The sequence below is a fragment of the Dermochelys coriacea genome, chromosome 1, assembly GCF_009764565.3.
Source record: "Dermochelys coriacea isolate rDerCor1 chromosome 1, rDerCor1.pri.v4, whole genome shotgun sequence".
Lineage (NCBI taxonomy): Eukaryota > Metazoa > Chordata > Testudines > Dermochelyidae > Dermochelys > Dermochelys coriacea.
Window position 1 is genome coordinate 123,794,079 of NC_050068.2, and position 17,377 is coordinate 123,811,455.

A 17,377-nucleotide genomic window follows, 5' to 3' on the forward strand; every position below is an offset into this window, starting at 1 on the left:
CGCTCTCGGGGAATCCATGGATCGGGGCCTCTTGAGGGGTCGCCGCCGTGTTTGGGGCCGGGGCGGGCGCCGCGCGCGTGTCACGGGCTTGTGTCGTGGAGCGTCAGGGGGGTGAGTCCTGTCCTTAGTTCCCCCCGGAGGGGGGGGGGTCTGTACGTCCTGCCCATGTATTGCCTTGTCCCCCCCCCCTCACCTTCCACCCCCCGGCCTGCCTCTTGTATGGCAATCCGCTGTGCTACAGGGTACTGCGCCCCCCCCCCCGCCCCTTGCATGGGATTTCCCTGCGCTGCATCCCCTCTTGCCTTACACCGGTGCTGCACTGAACCCCTTCTGCTCTGCAAACTCCCGCTACTTCACCTCATATTGCACCTTCCTGCACTACCGTGCACCCCGTCTATACTGCAAGCCTTTACCGTATCCGTCTTGCATTGCAAACCACCTGTGGTACGGTGGGCGCTCTCTTCACTGCAGACTACTGCTGCACCCTGTCATGCATTTTGACCCCGGCTTTGTTATGCTACGTTGCACCCTTTTTCACTGCACTGAGGTCCACCTTTACAGTCAGGTGTATTCCTTTCTTTATATTGTATCATTGCATCCCCAACATGACTAATTGCTCATGTTATCTGCAATGTCCTAGGATCGCTTCTCATTCAGAGGGAGTGGTACCTGCATATTTCCTGTGTTCTCTGTAATGGTGCAGTGATAAATATGAACCTGCAGTATGTCCTCTAGTTATCTTTTAAAACCCCACTTGCTCTGTGGGACTGTTCATAGGCGCTAGATGCTTCTATCTCCACCTTACCCTCACAATCCATTATGCTTTTATTTTGAAGTCATTACCCTTAAAATGGCTTGGGTTTTTTGGCTTTCTTTTTTAACTTTATTATAGAAAATTTGCCTTGCTAACCTCTAGCCATTCCTTTTTCTTGGCAGGTTTCTCTTACAAGAACCAGGAAGTGGAGTTTAGTTTCTGCTGCTCTTATTTAGGGTTACCATATGTCCTGTTTTTCCCAGACAAAGCCTGATTTTTGAGCCTGCTTTCCCTGTCCCAGCGGGGTTTTCAAATAACAGCAAATGTCCCAGTTTCTGCAGAGTAGAGAAGCTGCAGTTCAGAAAGAGCCCCTGTTGATCAGCTTCCAAATTGGTCCCAGCCCTGTATCCACCGCTGATTGGGCCATTCCCCTGCATCCGCAGCTGATTGATCCTTTCCCCTGCAAGTCACAGTTGCTGAATCCTGCCCACCCATGCCCCCTTGCCCCACTCATCCCTGGGGAAGCGATCCCACAGGGAGGTGCTGACTGATGACTGTTGCTGTCTCCTGTGCTTGTGCCAGCTGCGCTGTGACTGGGACAGGGAGTGACACTGCTCTTCCCGCACCCCCACTTCCTGTGAGTACCCCTGCTGCAGGTACGCCCCCTTCGGCTTCCCTTCCTTCCCATTGCCCCTGCCCCCTGCAATGTCTGCTTTGTGGGAACTTGAAATATGGTAACCCTACTCTTATTCCCGTTCCTGGCGAAGTTTCCTGAAAGTGGTGTGGATCATATTAACTTGCTTTTTACTCTGCTGAAATGATGTAACGGCAATGATAGCCAAGCCCAACACAGTCAGTAACCTCCCCAGCCAAAAGTAAGTCCTGACAATGAGGTGTTTCTAATATACATTGGTATTTTGTTGAATTGCCCGTGTCTAATGACTCCTGCAATCACTGGGTGTATCCATGATGCATGGCTTTAGGGGATTCTTGCTACTGATTATATGCTGTACTAACTTCTACTTTTGATGCCTCATTGATTACATCCTCCCTTCCTTAAGCAGATCAAACCAGACTTTGAATTTTTCAAGTTCTTCTGTGACTTTTGGCCCTCATTGACTTAAAGAGGAGTCTTCCTGGCATGAAAAATTTGCAGAATCTTGACCTAAATGATTTGTTCCTTTTATTGTTCCGTAATAAGGCAGGCTAAGAAACACACACTAACAGTAAGAATTTTTTAAAGTACATCAGAATCAGTTAAACAGGCAGTGGAGCCACTATAAGACCAAGATGTTAAGGGAGTACTCAAGGAAGACAAGGTCATTGCAGAGAAGCTAAATAAATTTTGTTCCACAGTGTTTGCTGCAGAGGAGGCTATGCTTTTTGAGTGACAGATGTGAAGTATTGTCCCACACTGATGTGTCAATAGAAGAGGTTTTAGAACAAATTGATAAATTAAACAGTAATAAATCACCAAGACCAGATGATATCCATCAGAGAGTTCTGAAGGAACTCAAACATGAAATTGAAGAACTGTGTTGTTACTAATTGTAACATGTAGCCTGTCGCTGAAACAAACCTCTGTGCCAGATGACTGGAAGGTAGCTAATGTAATACTGATTTTTAAAAAGGGCTCCAGGTGCAATCCTGGCAATTACAGGCCTTTAGGTGTAACTTCAGCACTGGATGAAATAATTGGTAGGAACTATAGTGAAGAATAGAATGATCAGAAACACAGATAAACACAATTTGTTGGGGGGGAAGGGTCAACATGGCTTTTGTAAAGGGAAGTCATGCATCACCAGTCTGTTTGAATTCTTTGAGGGGTTAAAAAATGTGGACCTGGGTGATCTGGTGGATATAGTGTACTTGGATTTTCAGAAGGCCTTTGGCAGGGTCCTTTACGCAAGGCTCTTTAAGAAGCTAAATAGCCATGGGGTAACAGGAGAGGTCCTTGTATGGATCGATAACTGATTAAAAGATAGGAAACAAAGGATAAGAATAAATGGTTAGTTTTCAGAATGGAGAAAGGGAAATAAGGATCTGCACTGGGACTTGTGCTGTTCAACATATTCCTTTTCCAGATCATTAATGGAGTGAACAGTGAAATGGCAAAGTCTGTAGATAATACAAAATTATTCAAGATAGTTTAAGTTTGAAGAGCTAGGCTGTCTACCCTACATAGTTAAGTCCACTTAAGTTACATCAACAATCATCTACTGCTGTAATTAAACCATTTTTGCCCATCCACACAATGCTCCTTGTGATGGTGGAGTGTGTCCACAGTTGGTGCTCTTGCATTGACAGAGAGAGCAATGCACCATGAGTACCCTATCCCACTGTACAACTCGTCACCATTTGCCCCTGGGCGCTTTGGCAAAGGATCACATGCCTTATGGGGGTGGGCTCACTGTCCTATGATGCAGTTTTCTCTGTCCCATCATTCCATAGGCTTCTGACTACGTTTCAGCGCTGCTTTTCAACCATTCATGTAAACTGCATGTCCGCCATCTGTCTCACACTGCTTTCCAGTGTTGTGTTGAGCGTTAAGAACACAACACAGCTGATCCTGCAGGATTTCATGAACTGTGAATAAGATAATGACACTGTGGTGTCTGCCCTGCTGTGTGCCATGGAAAGAAACAATTCAAGGTTGCTGTTTGCATTCATGGAGCCGCTGCACACGGTGAACCATCGGTACTGGGTTTGGGAAACACCAAGTGGTGGGATTGCATCATGATGCAGGTATAGGATGACAAACAGTGGCTGCAGAACTTTCAGATGCACGAAGCTGCCTTCTTGGAACTGTCTGCGGAGCTTGCCCCTGTCCTTTGGCACAGGGACACTTAAATTAGAGCTGCCCACAGGATGAAGAAGTGAGTGGTGATCGCTGTGTGGAAGCTGACAACTCCAGACTGCTACTGATCAGTCACGAATCAATTTGGAGTTGGAAAGTCCACCATGGGTGTTGCGGTCATGCAAGGGTGCAGGGCCATTAACCGTCTCCTGTTATGAAGGACTGTGATTCTCGCAATGTGTGGGAAATAGTGGATGGCTTTGCATCAATGGCATTCTCTAACTGTGGTGGGGTGATAGATGGCACTCGTATCCCCATTTTGGCCCCAGGCCACCTTGTGAAGGAGTACATCAACAGAAAGGGCTACTTTTCTATGGTATTGCAAGCGCTGGTGGACCACCTAGGTCATTTCACTGACATCAATGTGGGGGATCAGGGAAGGTGCATGTCGCATGTATCTTCAGGAATGCTGGCCTATGTAGAAAGCTGAAAGTAGGAACTTTCTTTCCAGACCAGAAGATTCCAACTGGGGATGTGGAAATGCCAATTGTGATCCTTGGAGACCCAGCCTACCCCTTGTTCCCATGGCTCATGAAGCCTTACACTGGAAACCTTGACTGCAGCAAGGAGCACTTCAACAACATGCTCAGCAGGTGCAGAATGGCCGTTGAACGGCACTGGCACTGCCTTTTTGGCAGTTTAGACCTCAGTGAAGAAAATATTACCATCGTCATTGCTGCCTGCTGTGCTCTGCATAACATTTGTGAAGTTAAAGGGGAAAAGTTTCTGCAGTGGTGGAGGGTTGAGGTAGATCGGCTGGCAGCTGCTTTTGAGCAGCCAAGTACCAGGGCTGTTAGAGGGGTTCAATGTGGGGACTATTCAAGTCAGGGAGACTTTGCAGGAGCATTTTGAGAAGGAGCCCCACTATTGTGTGTTTTTCTTTAATGCACTGAGCCAAGCGTTGCTTTCTTTCACTGTAGTATGAGCTTTTTAATGATTGCCTTGTGTGCATTAATTATACTCTGCTAATGCACTGATTGCCACTGCGTATGAATTTCAGCAGCAACCACCATGTGTTATAGGCAAATAAATATTCATTTTCTTTTTATACGTACATTTTTATTCATCAGCTATACAGATGTTTCTGTTTTCCACAAGGGACGTGATACTGAAGAGCATTTTTTGAAATGAAGCTCTCAAAGCTGGGTGTATGTCCAGCTGTCATTGTGAAATATATCCCAAGGGGTGGAATGTATGGGGTACTGCGATGGCCTAGGAACATGCGAGGAATGTGCGTGTGGAGTTTGGGGAGGGAATGGAAGGAAGTTCTATATGGGCTGCAGGAGAAGGTAAGCACATGTGTTCTGCCTGCACTGCAGGCGAGACCTCAGCATGTCTGTTTGGTCCTCCGGCAGGTGTATCATTTGCTCCTGCCCGTTTCCTTTCCTGGCTATCCAATTTCAGTTTTTCAGTCTCTCTCCATGCTCTTTGCTTGCTATAAGTAGCTTCAGATGATTGCAACATCTCCCTGAATGTTTTCCTTACTCCTCCTAGTTTGTCTCATCAGAGAGAGCTGCTCAGCCAGTGTGCAGGAGGAGATCCTCAAGGGAACATCTGCAGAAGCTAAAGAAATGATAGAGGCACTATTGTGAGTGCACTCACAGCCTTGATTCATACAAGCTAGATACACCACTTTTTCACTTTCCCTTAGCAGGTACAGAGCATGGCAAGAGCCCTAATGATGACTTCAGCCTGGGGTGGCGGGAAAGGGGCAAGATGGGAGAAAGGGTGGGGTTCACAGGGGTATCAATACAAGAGCCTAGGGCCACTATTATGAATACTGGCACTGTTTTATACAGTCAGGGTTGATAGCAGCTGACACCTCACTCTTGTGGGTAACCAAGGATGCCTGTCCTGCATGCATGCAACTGCAGACCGGGTCTATATGCTGCTTGCTTATGTGCTGCTTTGATGCCTGCACAGGTAATTGCTGATTGGTGCAGCAAGTTTCCTACTGTGGGGAAAGAAACAAGGAACCTTCAGCAGAGGATTGCAAAGTACCTCCAGGAAAATTTCCTTGAGATTTCTATGGAGGATTCCTGGGAATGCCAGTGTGCATTAACAAACTTTTCCACAGTGCACAGGGGAATGAAAAGCAGATTGAAACAGTGCTAGTGTTGGTTATTTCTATCCCTCTTCTACCCTGGGGAAAAAAAAACCAAAGGGCTACCTCATGTCTCTCTGCAGTATCAAAGCACAATGGATACTTACCGGAGCTTCCCTCTTTTGTGTCATGCACACCAGAGCCGGAGTGCTGAGACTGGCTAGACCCCTCCAAAGTTAAAAAAGAGGTCCTGGCTCACCATGCCAATAGATATCCCAGTTGCCTGTCCCATCTCCTCTTCCAACTCCACTTCATCCTTCGGGTTCAATCTGCTGGCTGCTGTCTCCAGCCCCCCTAAGTATGCATGGGGCTCTTGGCGGTGAAGGTGGGGTCGCCACTGAGGATGGCATGCAGCTCTTTGTAAGGAAACGGCATGTCTTTGGCAACGCACCAGACCGACAATTGGCCTCCCTTGCTTCTGGTATGCCTGCCTCAGCGTCTTGATCTTAACATGGCACTGGTGAATGTCCCTTTCGTGCCCCTTCTCTGTGCCACAAGCAATCTGCCCATAGGTATCAGAGTTCCTACAGCTGGAGCAGAGCTGAGACTGCAAAGCCGCCTCTCCTCACAGACGCAGCAGATCCAATAACTCCGGTGTGCTCCAGGAGGGAGAGTGCTTGCTGCGGAAAACCAGCATGGTCAGCTGAAAAGATGCTATATGAGCTGTTTGGGCCAAACAAACAGGAAGAGGAATTAAAAACATTCCTGGGCCTTTAAAGAGAGAGGGGCACATGCATGTATACCTGGCTGCAGGGCAGCGGAGTTCAAATTGGTGACCAGAATGGCCTTGATAGGCATTGTGTGACACACCCTGAAGGCCATGAATGGTGACATAACACAGTGTCGACGCTGACATTGCGTCGCTCTAACTTTGTCGCAAAAAGCTCTATGCCTCACATCCTGGTGATTTTATTATGTTGGCATTGCAGTACAGTTAAATCAGCAGGAGGAGCATTGCAGTGTAAACTCCTCCACTGTTTTGTTGACAAAAGCTGACTTTTGTTGACCAGACTGTGTTATGTAGACATGGCCTTACAGGAGGATTTCACAGAGCTGGGTGACTGGATAACAAAATGGCAGATGAAATCCAATGTTAATAAGTGCAAAGTAATGCATGTTGGAAAAAGTAATCGCAACTATACGTATAAAAGGAGAGGTTCTAAATTAGCTGTTATCATTAATGAAAGAGATTTTGGAGTTATTATGCATAGTTCTCTGAAAACTTCAGCTCAGTGCATAGCAGTGGTCAAAAAGGCTATCTGAATGTTGGGAACTATTAGGAAAGGATGAGAAAAAAGACAATATCATAATGACACTACGTAAAATGATGGTGCATCCACACCTTGAATACTGTGTCCAGTTCAGGTTGCCCCATCTCAAAAATGATATAGTGAAATTGGAGAAGTTTCAGAGAAGGATAACTAAGATGATCAAGAATATGGAACAGCATCCATATGAGGAGAGACTAAAAAGATTAGGGCAGTTCAACTTGGACAAGAGATAATCCAGGGTGGCTATAATCGACTTCTATGTAATCATGACTGGTGTGGAAAAAGTGAATAGAGAAGTGTTGTATATCCTTTCCCACAATACAAAAACAAGGGGTCTGACATAATGAAATTAATAGGCAGGGGGTTTAATACAAAGAAGAGGAAATACTTTTCCACACAATGCACAGCTAACCTATGGAATTCATTGCCATAGAATATTAAGATGGCCAAAAGTATAACTGGGTTCAAAAAAGAACGAGATAAGTTCATGGAGGATGGATCCATCAATGGCTTCATGCTCAGGGTGGCCTAAATCTGACTGTCAAAAGCTGGGAGGAGAAGATGGAAGGATCTTTCCAAAATTGCCCTGTTCTGGATACTCCACCTAAAGCTCTGGCACTGGCCACTGTTGGAGACAGGATATTGGGATACATAGGCACCAACTTCTGCTGGCGCTTGTGGGTGCTTGACCCCTCTCTACCCCCGATCCCGCCCCAACTCCACCCCTGTCCCCCCCATTTCACCCTTTCCCCAAAGTCCTCGCCCCAACTCTACCCCTCCCTGCCCCTATTCCAACCTCTTACCCAAATCCCCGCCTCTTCCCCACCTCCTCCCCTGAGCATGCTGCGTTCCTGCTCCTCCCCCCTCCCTCCTGGAGCTTGTTACGTCGTGAAACAGCTGTTTTGTGGTGGCAAGCGCTGGGAGGAGAAGCGCTGGGAGGAGATGCGGCATGATAAGGGGAGGAGGCGGAGGCAGAGGTGAGGTGGGGAGGGGAGCTTGGCTGCTGGTGGGTGCAGAGCACCCACCAATTTTTCCCCATGGGTGCTCCAGCTTTGGAGCACCCATGAAGTCGGCGCCTATATTGGGATAGATGAACCACTGGTTTGACCCAGTATGGCAGTTCTTATGTTCTTTCGTATTATAAGCAACACTATCACTGTGTAAGAGAAAATGCAGACTAGATTTATAGCAATATTTACAACCATTACAAACCTTAGTCAAGGAATATATAGGTAATGGATAAATGAAACAAGTAAAACAGGCAAAATTTAAATTCAGAAGAAAAACTTTTGTGCAGTTCTTACTTACGTTTTTTGCATCTTCACTAAGCTGAACCTAAATTTTAATCAGTTATGTGCTGATCTCACCACCTCCAAAACAGGTCTTCTCCAGGGTACTCTCATCTCATTTGGGTTCTACAGGAGTTTGGAGATGCACTCATCTCCACCTCTCCTTGTTAAGAATTTGCTTTGAGGTCTTGTTGCTTTCCAGTGTTCTTTCCAGTAAATTTCTGGCTGAAATAGAAACCCAGGTAGAAATGAATGATAGATATTGTGGGCACTTCAAAAGGTATGGCACATATTATACTTTCATAGTATGTCATACCACAATCTGCCCACAGTTACACCTATGCAGCCTCATTGAAATCAACGGGGGTTGCATGCGTGTATCTGAGAGGAGATAATCCATTTAGAAGTAACGAGCAAAAGACACAAAAACTAACAGCATAATGTACCTATCTAATTGGGACCAGGACCAGATCGGAGAATCAGAAATTCAGATAATCAGGAGAATGGGCAAAGAGCTTTCAAGTCATTATTTTAAGATGCAGAGTTGCTTTTAAACCAGCTGGATCCTCCCAGAAAAAGTATTAAAACATTAATCTCCCTTTTAATATATTTAACAGAATATACAAACCGTTAGTTCTTACAATGTTTTCTTCATTTATTAACAGGAAAACCGACATGAGTTTTTAACAAGTTGTATTGATCATTTTTATCCTCTTTAGTCATTAACCCTGGACGTTTTCGGGACCGTGTACAAAGTCTGTCTAATGTTACGCAAGGCACCATCTCTGTTTAGCATGTTTACTCGTAACATGACAAATAGTACAATTTAAAAAAAAAAAGGAAAAAATTATCATTACAAAGCATTAAAACATAGCTACCTTCTTTATTTACTGCCTGCATGAACAGTTACTGCTAGTGAAGAGTACCAGTTTTTAAAAATGCAGAAATGATAAACTCAAGTTTTAAAACATAGCCCCTTTCTTTACAGTGTTTTTTAGATGAGAGGTTCTCTTCTTCATTGTGTGATCACAAAGTTGCTTCATTAACCTCAGTTCAGTGGGGTTGGTACCGGGCTGTTGTGTGAAGTATGGAAGGAAGAGGTTTTCTGCTGTTGCAGCATTGCAGTGAGAAATGTTTTCTGTCAATTCTTCCTTGGCAGAATCTTCAGCTTCATAATCACTGTCTGCATGAGGTGTACAGTCTGCATGATTTCGGCATCCTCCCAGTAGCTGATAGCCAAGGACATTAGCATCAATCATTTTCGAGCCAATCTGCAACATCATTTTTGTCAACTTCTGTGCAGCCAGGAAGTCTGTGGAGGAGGTCAGCAAATGCATTGGTCTCTTCGTCAGCTGCTAATGTTGCTGTTGCAGCTGCAAGTTCATTGTCCTAAGTGTTAGCAGTAACATCAGGCCATAGATTTTTCCATGATTTTTGTAAGCTTGACCTGGGGTGTCTTCCCAGGCTTCTGGAACCCCATATATAACATTCTTGATACTGATTTTTTTCCAGTGCTGCAACATGTTGCCTTCATTCTCAGTTGCTTCATCAGACATCAGTGGTCGATTAAGAAGATGCCATTTATAGTGCCATTTTAGACTTTCCAGCACGCCTTGCTCCATAGGCTGCACAAGAGATGTTCCGTTTGGAAGGAAAGAAAAACAGAAGATTGGGTCATCTTGGGAGGTAAGCCCTCTGTTGTCAGGGTGAGTGGGTGTGTTGTCCAGCAGTAAGATAGCTTTTGGTGGGATATTTGCTTTATTCAGATGTACCCATATGCTTGGTACACAAGTTTTAAAAAAAAACAATCACGAAACAAAGCACTGTCCATCCATGCTTTTCCCTGTGATTTCTAGATGTTGGGCAAAGTATCCATGAGTGCATTTTTAAGCAGACAAGGATCCTTTGCTTTATCAATGACAGTTAATGGGAGCACGTATGTGCCACTGACATTAGCACAGGCCAGGATTGCTAAACATTCTTTGCTTTGTTTGTAACCAGGCACAGATCTTTACATTCTGGTATTAAGTGTTTTTGATGGTAATATCTTTCAATACAAGCCAGTCTCGTCGCAGTTATAAACTTGTTCCGGTGACAAGTTGTGCTTGGCTAAGATACCTTGCAATTTTTTTTTTATAGTCAGAAATAACTCCCAAATTGGCAGACAGCTTTTCCCTGGTGACTGTTAGTTGTCGGATGTTGTGACGCTTTTTAAACTGACTGATCCATCCCTGACTAGCAGAGAAACCTGCATCCCCTCCTAAAGCTTGATTAAGCTCTGAGCCTTCTCACATGGTAAACGATCACTAATAGGTATGCCTTCTTCTCTCACCTTTGTAAACCACCAATAAAGGGCTTCACCTAGATCAGTGTCCTTCGAGTGCTTCATGGTCTTCTAGGATGCAGAGTTCTTTGTGCTGTACTTAAGAATTTTCTTGGCATTGTGTTTGATGTTTGCTTCTGTGCTTTCTCCAGTGCTATACTCTTGGGCTAGTTTTTGTCAGCGACTCTCCTTTTTAATTTGATTAATCATCTCTATTTTAGCCTCCAATGACAGTAATACTTGTGTTTGCTTAGTAGTCGTAGTCCTTTTACAAGGCTAAAAAGTAGTGGTGTCATGGAGGTGACGTCAATTTCCCATTTTCCTGTGTGTGTGCTAGATGTTCAGTTAATACGGAGAGCTGGATAATGGGGGCTCGGTTAAATGGGCTTCCGTTGTACATTAGAAGAAAGAAGCCTGCCAAACAATTAGTGGGGCTGCTGGATGATCGAGGTGCTAAAGGAGCACTCAGGGAAGACAAGGCCATTGTGGAGAAGCTAAATGAATTCTTTGCATCGGTCTTTGTTGCAAAGGATGACAGATTCCCACAAGTGAGCCATTCATTTTAGGGGACAGATCTGAAGTATCAGACTGAGGTGTTGATAGAGGAAATTTTGGAACAGATTTCTAAATTAAACAGTAATTAGTCACCAGGACCAGATGGTATTCACCCAAGAGTTCTGAAGGAACTCAAATATGAATTGCTTAACTGCTAACTGTGGTGGGTAACCTATCATGTAAATCGGTTTCTGTACCAATTGATTGGAGGATAATTAATGTGATGCCATTTTTTAAAAAAGGCTTCAGAGGTGATCCTGACAATTACAGGTGTCATCCAATGAAATTACTAGGCAGCAAGTTTAAACCAAACAAAAGGAAGTACTTCTTCACACAACACACAGTCAACCTGTAGAACTCATTGCTAGGGGTGGTTTTGCAGGCCAAAACTATAATTGTATTAAAAAAAGAATTAGATAAGTTTATAGAGAACAGGTCCATCAATGGCTGTTAGCTGAGCTGGTCAGAGATGTGATGCCATGCTCTTAGCGTCCCTAAGTCTCTGACTGCATGATGCTGGGGTTGGGCAATGGGATGTATCGCTCTGTAATTACTCGGTTCTGTTCATTCCCTTTGAAGCATCTGGTACCAACCACTGTTGGTTTTTTTTTTTTTTTTTTTTGTGGAACGAAGAGACACCCATTTATTGTAACAAGGGGGCAGGACAGCAGCTGGTTGGAAGGCAGGATACTGGGCTAGATGGACCATTGGTCTGACCCAGTGTGGCCATTCTTATGTTCTATGTGTTGTTCTTCCTTGGTACCTCCAGGTATAATAGTTCTAAAGTTGCTCTGATACGTCTGTGGTGAGACAAGATAGAGGGCCTTAATTCTGTTTATAAAATATGTTCAAAGAAAGTTAAAGATGTGCAAATAAAACTAATGTAGGTAAATTTCATTTACTTCAGTAATGTCTGCTCTGCTAAATGGCACCATATGGTATAGTTTCCATCACTTTGGCTCACATACTGCGGACAGTTAAGCATATACATAACTCTGTTTGCGAGCTGTCTTGTAGAAAAGTTTTATGCATGTGCTTAAGAGTTTGTAGGATCTTGCCTTAGCCTTAATTTGTAGTTTGGAAACTCTGTACCAAAATAAACAAAAACATTTGAAGAGAGAGGAACTTTGCAGTCCATCACAGAGAAAAACTATATAAAGATTAAAAAAAATCAAAACGTTTTTTTTAAGGGATGCAAAATTAGAGAGCCAGAACAATTCAAGAAACTAAAAAGTAGGTTATGTGCTGCTCCCAACACAGATAAAGCTAGATAAGCACATCCATCAGGAAGAACCATAGCTTCATAAAACAATCCAAATGTTGGTTTAAAAAAAACTTAAACTATGGTGGTTATTGATTGATAGAGCTTTCTATCTTTATTGTGTGTTTGGGTGTACAAACCCCACATTGGGCCAGTCAGAAAGAGGCTGCTGTGGCCTGCAGATATGTTGCTCTTTGCTGTGCCCTTGAAGACCATAACACTTGCCATAAATGACAAGTTTTGAGTGGGGGAGCCTATGGCTGAAGGGAATAAGTAGGATGGTATCAAGATATAAAAGGGGGGGGGGGAAACTGCTTTGAGAGATAGTTTAGGGAAGCTCTCTACTAGGCTTGAAAGTAACCGGATATCAGTCTGCCTGAAAGAGAGAGAGAGAGCAATGAGGGAAATGGGAAGCTTAGGCTACAGACTGCTTATCCACTTGAAGAGCAGCCGGAGTGGCCAGGTCTTTCCGAGGAAAAGGAAGAACCTGGAGACAAGCAGTATCTGAGATTGTGTCCCTTATTAATGTGTGCAAACTGTTTGTTTGAATATCTGGTGAATGGGAGAGACTTTCCAGGCCTCCTTGAAGGATGAAGAAAGGCAGGAAGCAGATTAGAGGAGCTTTGAACATAGGCTATCATCTTTCTGGAACTAACACCAATCTGTACCTGGTGTGGGATGGTGAACACTTACTGATTCTTTGGGTTGCTGTTTAAATGAGAGGCTGTTTTCCTACCTCAGACTGAGGTGTATTCCTTCTGACTTCTGCTGTGGTCAGTTGGTACTCTCCCCCAATATGGCTCCCGTGTAAGACTCTCCTTGTGTGTTTTTTGGGTGTATTTTTAAAATTTGTCATTTGTATAATGTTTAGAGATCTGTAAGGTGCCTATTGCACATACAAGATCCTTGCCCCAAAGAATTTCTAATCTAAATAGAAACCCTACAGATAATAGAAAGGAGGAGAGAAGGAAAAGTATGCAACGTATAACTTGCTCTTGTCAAATTATTTTTTAAAAACCAGAGCAATATGCCCAAAGATATGTTACTGACTTTTTCTAGGTTGATGGGGTTATGTTACAGCATGGTGCTTTCTGTGGCAACACAGTGCAGTGGGAACAGAGGCAACCCAATATTTCAAGTGACCTAAAAAGTTGGAGCTTCAGTATTTTCTGCATGGCTGCTCCTCATGGCCTAGTTAGCGGAAGGCCTATGGCCTTGTGACATAAATGCCATTGGACAAATTCATCCCTTGTGTAACATACTGAATTCAGAGATGATTTTCCCATATGAGCCTTATGTGTAGATCACCTTTCAGGCTTCTGTGAGGTGCCTGGGAAAGATCTGCATGATATAAAATTCTAGTTGAACTGAATACTAAACAGTTCTTAGAAGCAGCAATCTGCATGCTCAGACAAGACCTAGGCTGAATTGTCCTACAATGAGATCTTTACTTTTCTCATAATTTAAGAACTGTATTACTTCTGGATTTGATTATAGCAGCTGTGAAATATGCGGACCATGGAGTGGTACAAATATATTGCTGTACGTTATATGGGAAGAATTGGGGGGAAATAGTTAAAAAATTATATTGAGCATTATAACAAGTATTTTAATTGTGACAAAATGGGTTGGGCAAGTAGTGAAGTGATTGGCTATGCTCTGTGGTGATGGTCTAGTAAAACAGCACAAGTAAGAACGTGTTAGCCTAGCTATGTAATGTTACACCCAGCTTTAAAACCGAGGGAGAGAGAAATTAATTATGTAGAAGAACAAAACAAAGTACACTATCTTGAATCTTTTTAATTAGTTAGTGGGCTACAAAAGATTAATGTCTGGGAAGATCCATCTGGGATCAGGAAAAGAGTATGTGTTGGAAGAACAAGCTAAATATATATTTAGGTTTTTAACATCTCCAGTTTTGAACTAGAATGGTTTAAACAGCATTTGACTGAGCCACTTACTGTCTGCAGCTCAGAAAATAATAAATCAAAGAGAAACATTTGATAATTCTTGCATGTAGCAGCCTGACTTGGCTGCTACCTATAATCCATCTCTCTACAGTCTACTAATTTCTAAATTAGTAAAATTTTACCTAAGATCTTACTCAACCTGGATTATGATTTTATCACTCAATCCTTCAAACACATATGTACATTTTTAATTTTACTATGGTGAGAAGTCACATAGAAACCAATGTAACTACTCACTTAAGCCCGTGCATAATTTTTTGTAAGACATGGGTGTTATGCAGAATGATGCTTAAACTATGTGACAGTCATTGAGGGCCTAATTCTGCTGATACTGAGCAGCCCAGTAGGTCCAAAAAAGTAAATTTAAGTGTTTCAACAAAACCTGCCATTTATTATCACCAATAAAATACACTGGAGCCTCGAGTCTTCAACTATCTCTATGCAGTTGCAGGGGTCGGCTCTGCAGAGTTAGTTGAAGGAGCAGGGTGCAAATTTGTTCCACTTAGAGGTTCTAAGGAAATTAACAAGTCAGTAAGCTTCACTGTTGTATTTTATTGCACTTAATACAGGAGTAACTGGATGAAAGTCTGTGGCCCATGTTATACAAGAAGTTAGACTAGATGAGTTAATGGTTCCATCTGGCCTTAAAAATCCATGAATCTTTAAAATTTCAGATACTTTTGATGGGACTATTGTCACATATCATTGATAGTGACTGTGTCACTGATGTGATAATCTCCATGAATGTTGTTCCCCATTAAGTAGTCATTTTTCTGAGTTCACCTTTTTGTTGTGTAGATAGTTATGAAAAATAATTGGATTCCCTATTCTTTATGATTAAAAGTTAATTTCAAATTAGGCATGATTATAGAATGAAAAGTGGTTACTGTACCTATTACCTTTTCTCCCAACTTTCCTTGTCTGCTGGTAGGCAATGAGTTCATTTAAGACAGCTTAGAAATGGCCTTTGCTAAAACATATTGTTCACTGTGGAAAATGCTGGGAAAAGATGTAAATTCATTGCAGATTAATCAAACGGCTTCAAAACCCAGCATGCAGAACATGCAGAGGTAAAATAGGCCATGCGTACCTTTCATTTTCCGCTTAAATGTTGCCACCTTAATATTTAACGTCCTATGCTCTGAAAGCCACTTGGCCTGTTGTGGAGACATTGAAAATCTGTTATTTGGGTGCAGATCAGTTTGTTCACAGGAGAAGTCCTATATACCCTTCAATATTTTCTGTTTATTATGCTCCAGAGAAAATGCTATCCGTGATGAGACTGTGCCTGGGTCCACTGTACAGAGTGGCAGCTGTCTGAGGAATGGCAACTTGCAAACCCCAGTAAGTTCATGCTTTCATTATATAAATTAGTAGCCTTTTATACTGAATAAGAGAAAAGTGGGTGGGATATTGCATGGCATTGACAGTGGGGATAAAGAGCCTCTCGCCTCTCGTTCCCTGGCTAGTTTGAGCCAAAATTCGTTGGCATCAGGAGTCACAATCAAGTCACTTTGGGATTAGGGTTGCCAACTCTGGTTGGACATATTCCTGGAGGTTTCATCAGATGACATCATCTTTAATCAAAGATGAATCTTTAATTCCTGAAGAGTCCAGGACAATCCTGGAGGCTTGGCAACCCTTTTTGGGATATAAGCTTCCTTAAATACACAGTATGTGCAGCTGACATTAATGCCAATGCAGTGCTTATCCTGCAAGCAAATAGACTTCTTTGTTTGTTTACCAAATCCCCATTCAGCAATGACTGTCATTGTTGCTACATGCCCTCTCAGTGGCAACCACTTGGCAGGTGCTTACCGGTTACACTCTCCTACTTAAGGATGTTCTTGCAAAAGGAAGCTTCACCTGGCATATCCTCTTCTTTATCCCTTCCCCATACTGGCTTACTTGATAGTTCCTTGCCACTGGCAGTCAGACAGCATTTACAGATATCTTCTATAAAATCCTGGGGAAATGTCGTAATGGAAGTAACAGGCACATATTGCTAGAGGACAGAACACTCTCCATCCAGGGAGCCTGCATTTGTCTGTCTGGCCATTAGTTGTCTTATGGTTACACATCTTCTCTTGAATGATTTTAGAGAGGGAAAAGGAAGGTCCAAGAACAGTGTGCACACGTACGAAGAAATTCTTCCAAGAGCAGAAGGCCAAGCCAGCCGCAGAATGGAGAAGTGGTTGAAGCAGTTACATTGTTTGAAGTGGTCAGCATGGGCAAGAGGGCAATGCAGGTACTGTACCTTCAGTTCTTGGACTGAATTGACATTCTACCTGCTGGGAGGGGAAATGGGCACATAATGATTTCTGTTAATTACATCTCAAGAATTTCTGGTTTAATTCTGAAATCTGTTGAGTCTTCATGTAGTCTTCGTTATACCATCAACTTGCAAAATAACACTTGTCTGCAATTTTTTTTGACTCCTATACTTACAAGTAACAAGGTTACTGTAACTGTGAAAGAAGTGAGTGAGACAACTTGGGCAGGGATTTCCAAACAAAAGGTGCCTAAAGCGAGGCTCCAAAATATTTAAGCACCTAAAAAGGCATCTGATTTTTCAAAACCTAGTGGTTCCCATTGGCTTCAGTGGAAGCTATTAGGAGCTCAGGACTCTTGAAAACCAAGCTACTTAAGTGCCTGAATGTGGCTCTAAGAGTAACTTTAGGCATCCCTTTTAGGAAATCCTGGCTATTATCTCCCTTGCCCTCCTAGTTTGACAGCATTTTGTAAGTAGTCAGTATACCCTGTTTCCCTGTATAGTCAGTAAATTTCTTCTGTGCTGACGAAATCCTTATGAAATCAGAGAAGTGCTTCCCCTACTTCCTTTTTAATTAATATATATTCTGAACTGTAGGCCCCAGTCTTTCAAGGTGCTTTGTGCGGGTGAATCCCTGTTCCCATGAAGAGCCTCATTAACTTCAGTGGGGCTTCAGGCACACAGGTTAATCATCTTGCAGAATCAGGGCCTGGGGGTCACC

General features: G+C 43.1%; 1 protein-coding gene across 1 annotated transcript in view; it reads left to right on the plus strand.

Moving 5' to 3' along the window:
* Nucleotides 1–17,377, plus strand: part of LOC119849888 (cohesin subunit SA-2-like) — a 110,892-nt gene that overhangs the window by 1,285 nt on the left and 92,230 nt on the right. Inside the window, 4 exon segments of the mRNA XM_043495771.1 lie at nt 937–1,629; nt 9,788–9,961; nt 15,644–15,728; nt 16,486–16,632. Of these exon segments, the coding sequence (XP_043351706.1) occupies nt 9,912–9,961; nt 15,644–15,728; nt 16,486–16,632 (282 nt within the window). The 5' untranslated portion in view covers nt 937–1,629; nt 9,788–9,911.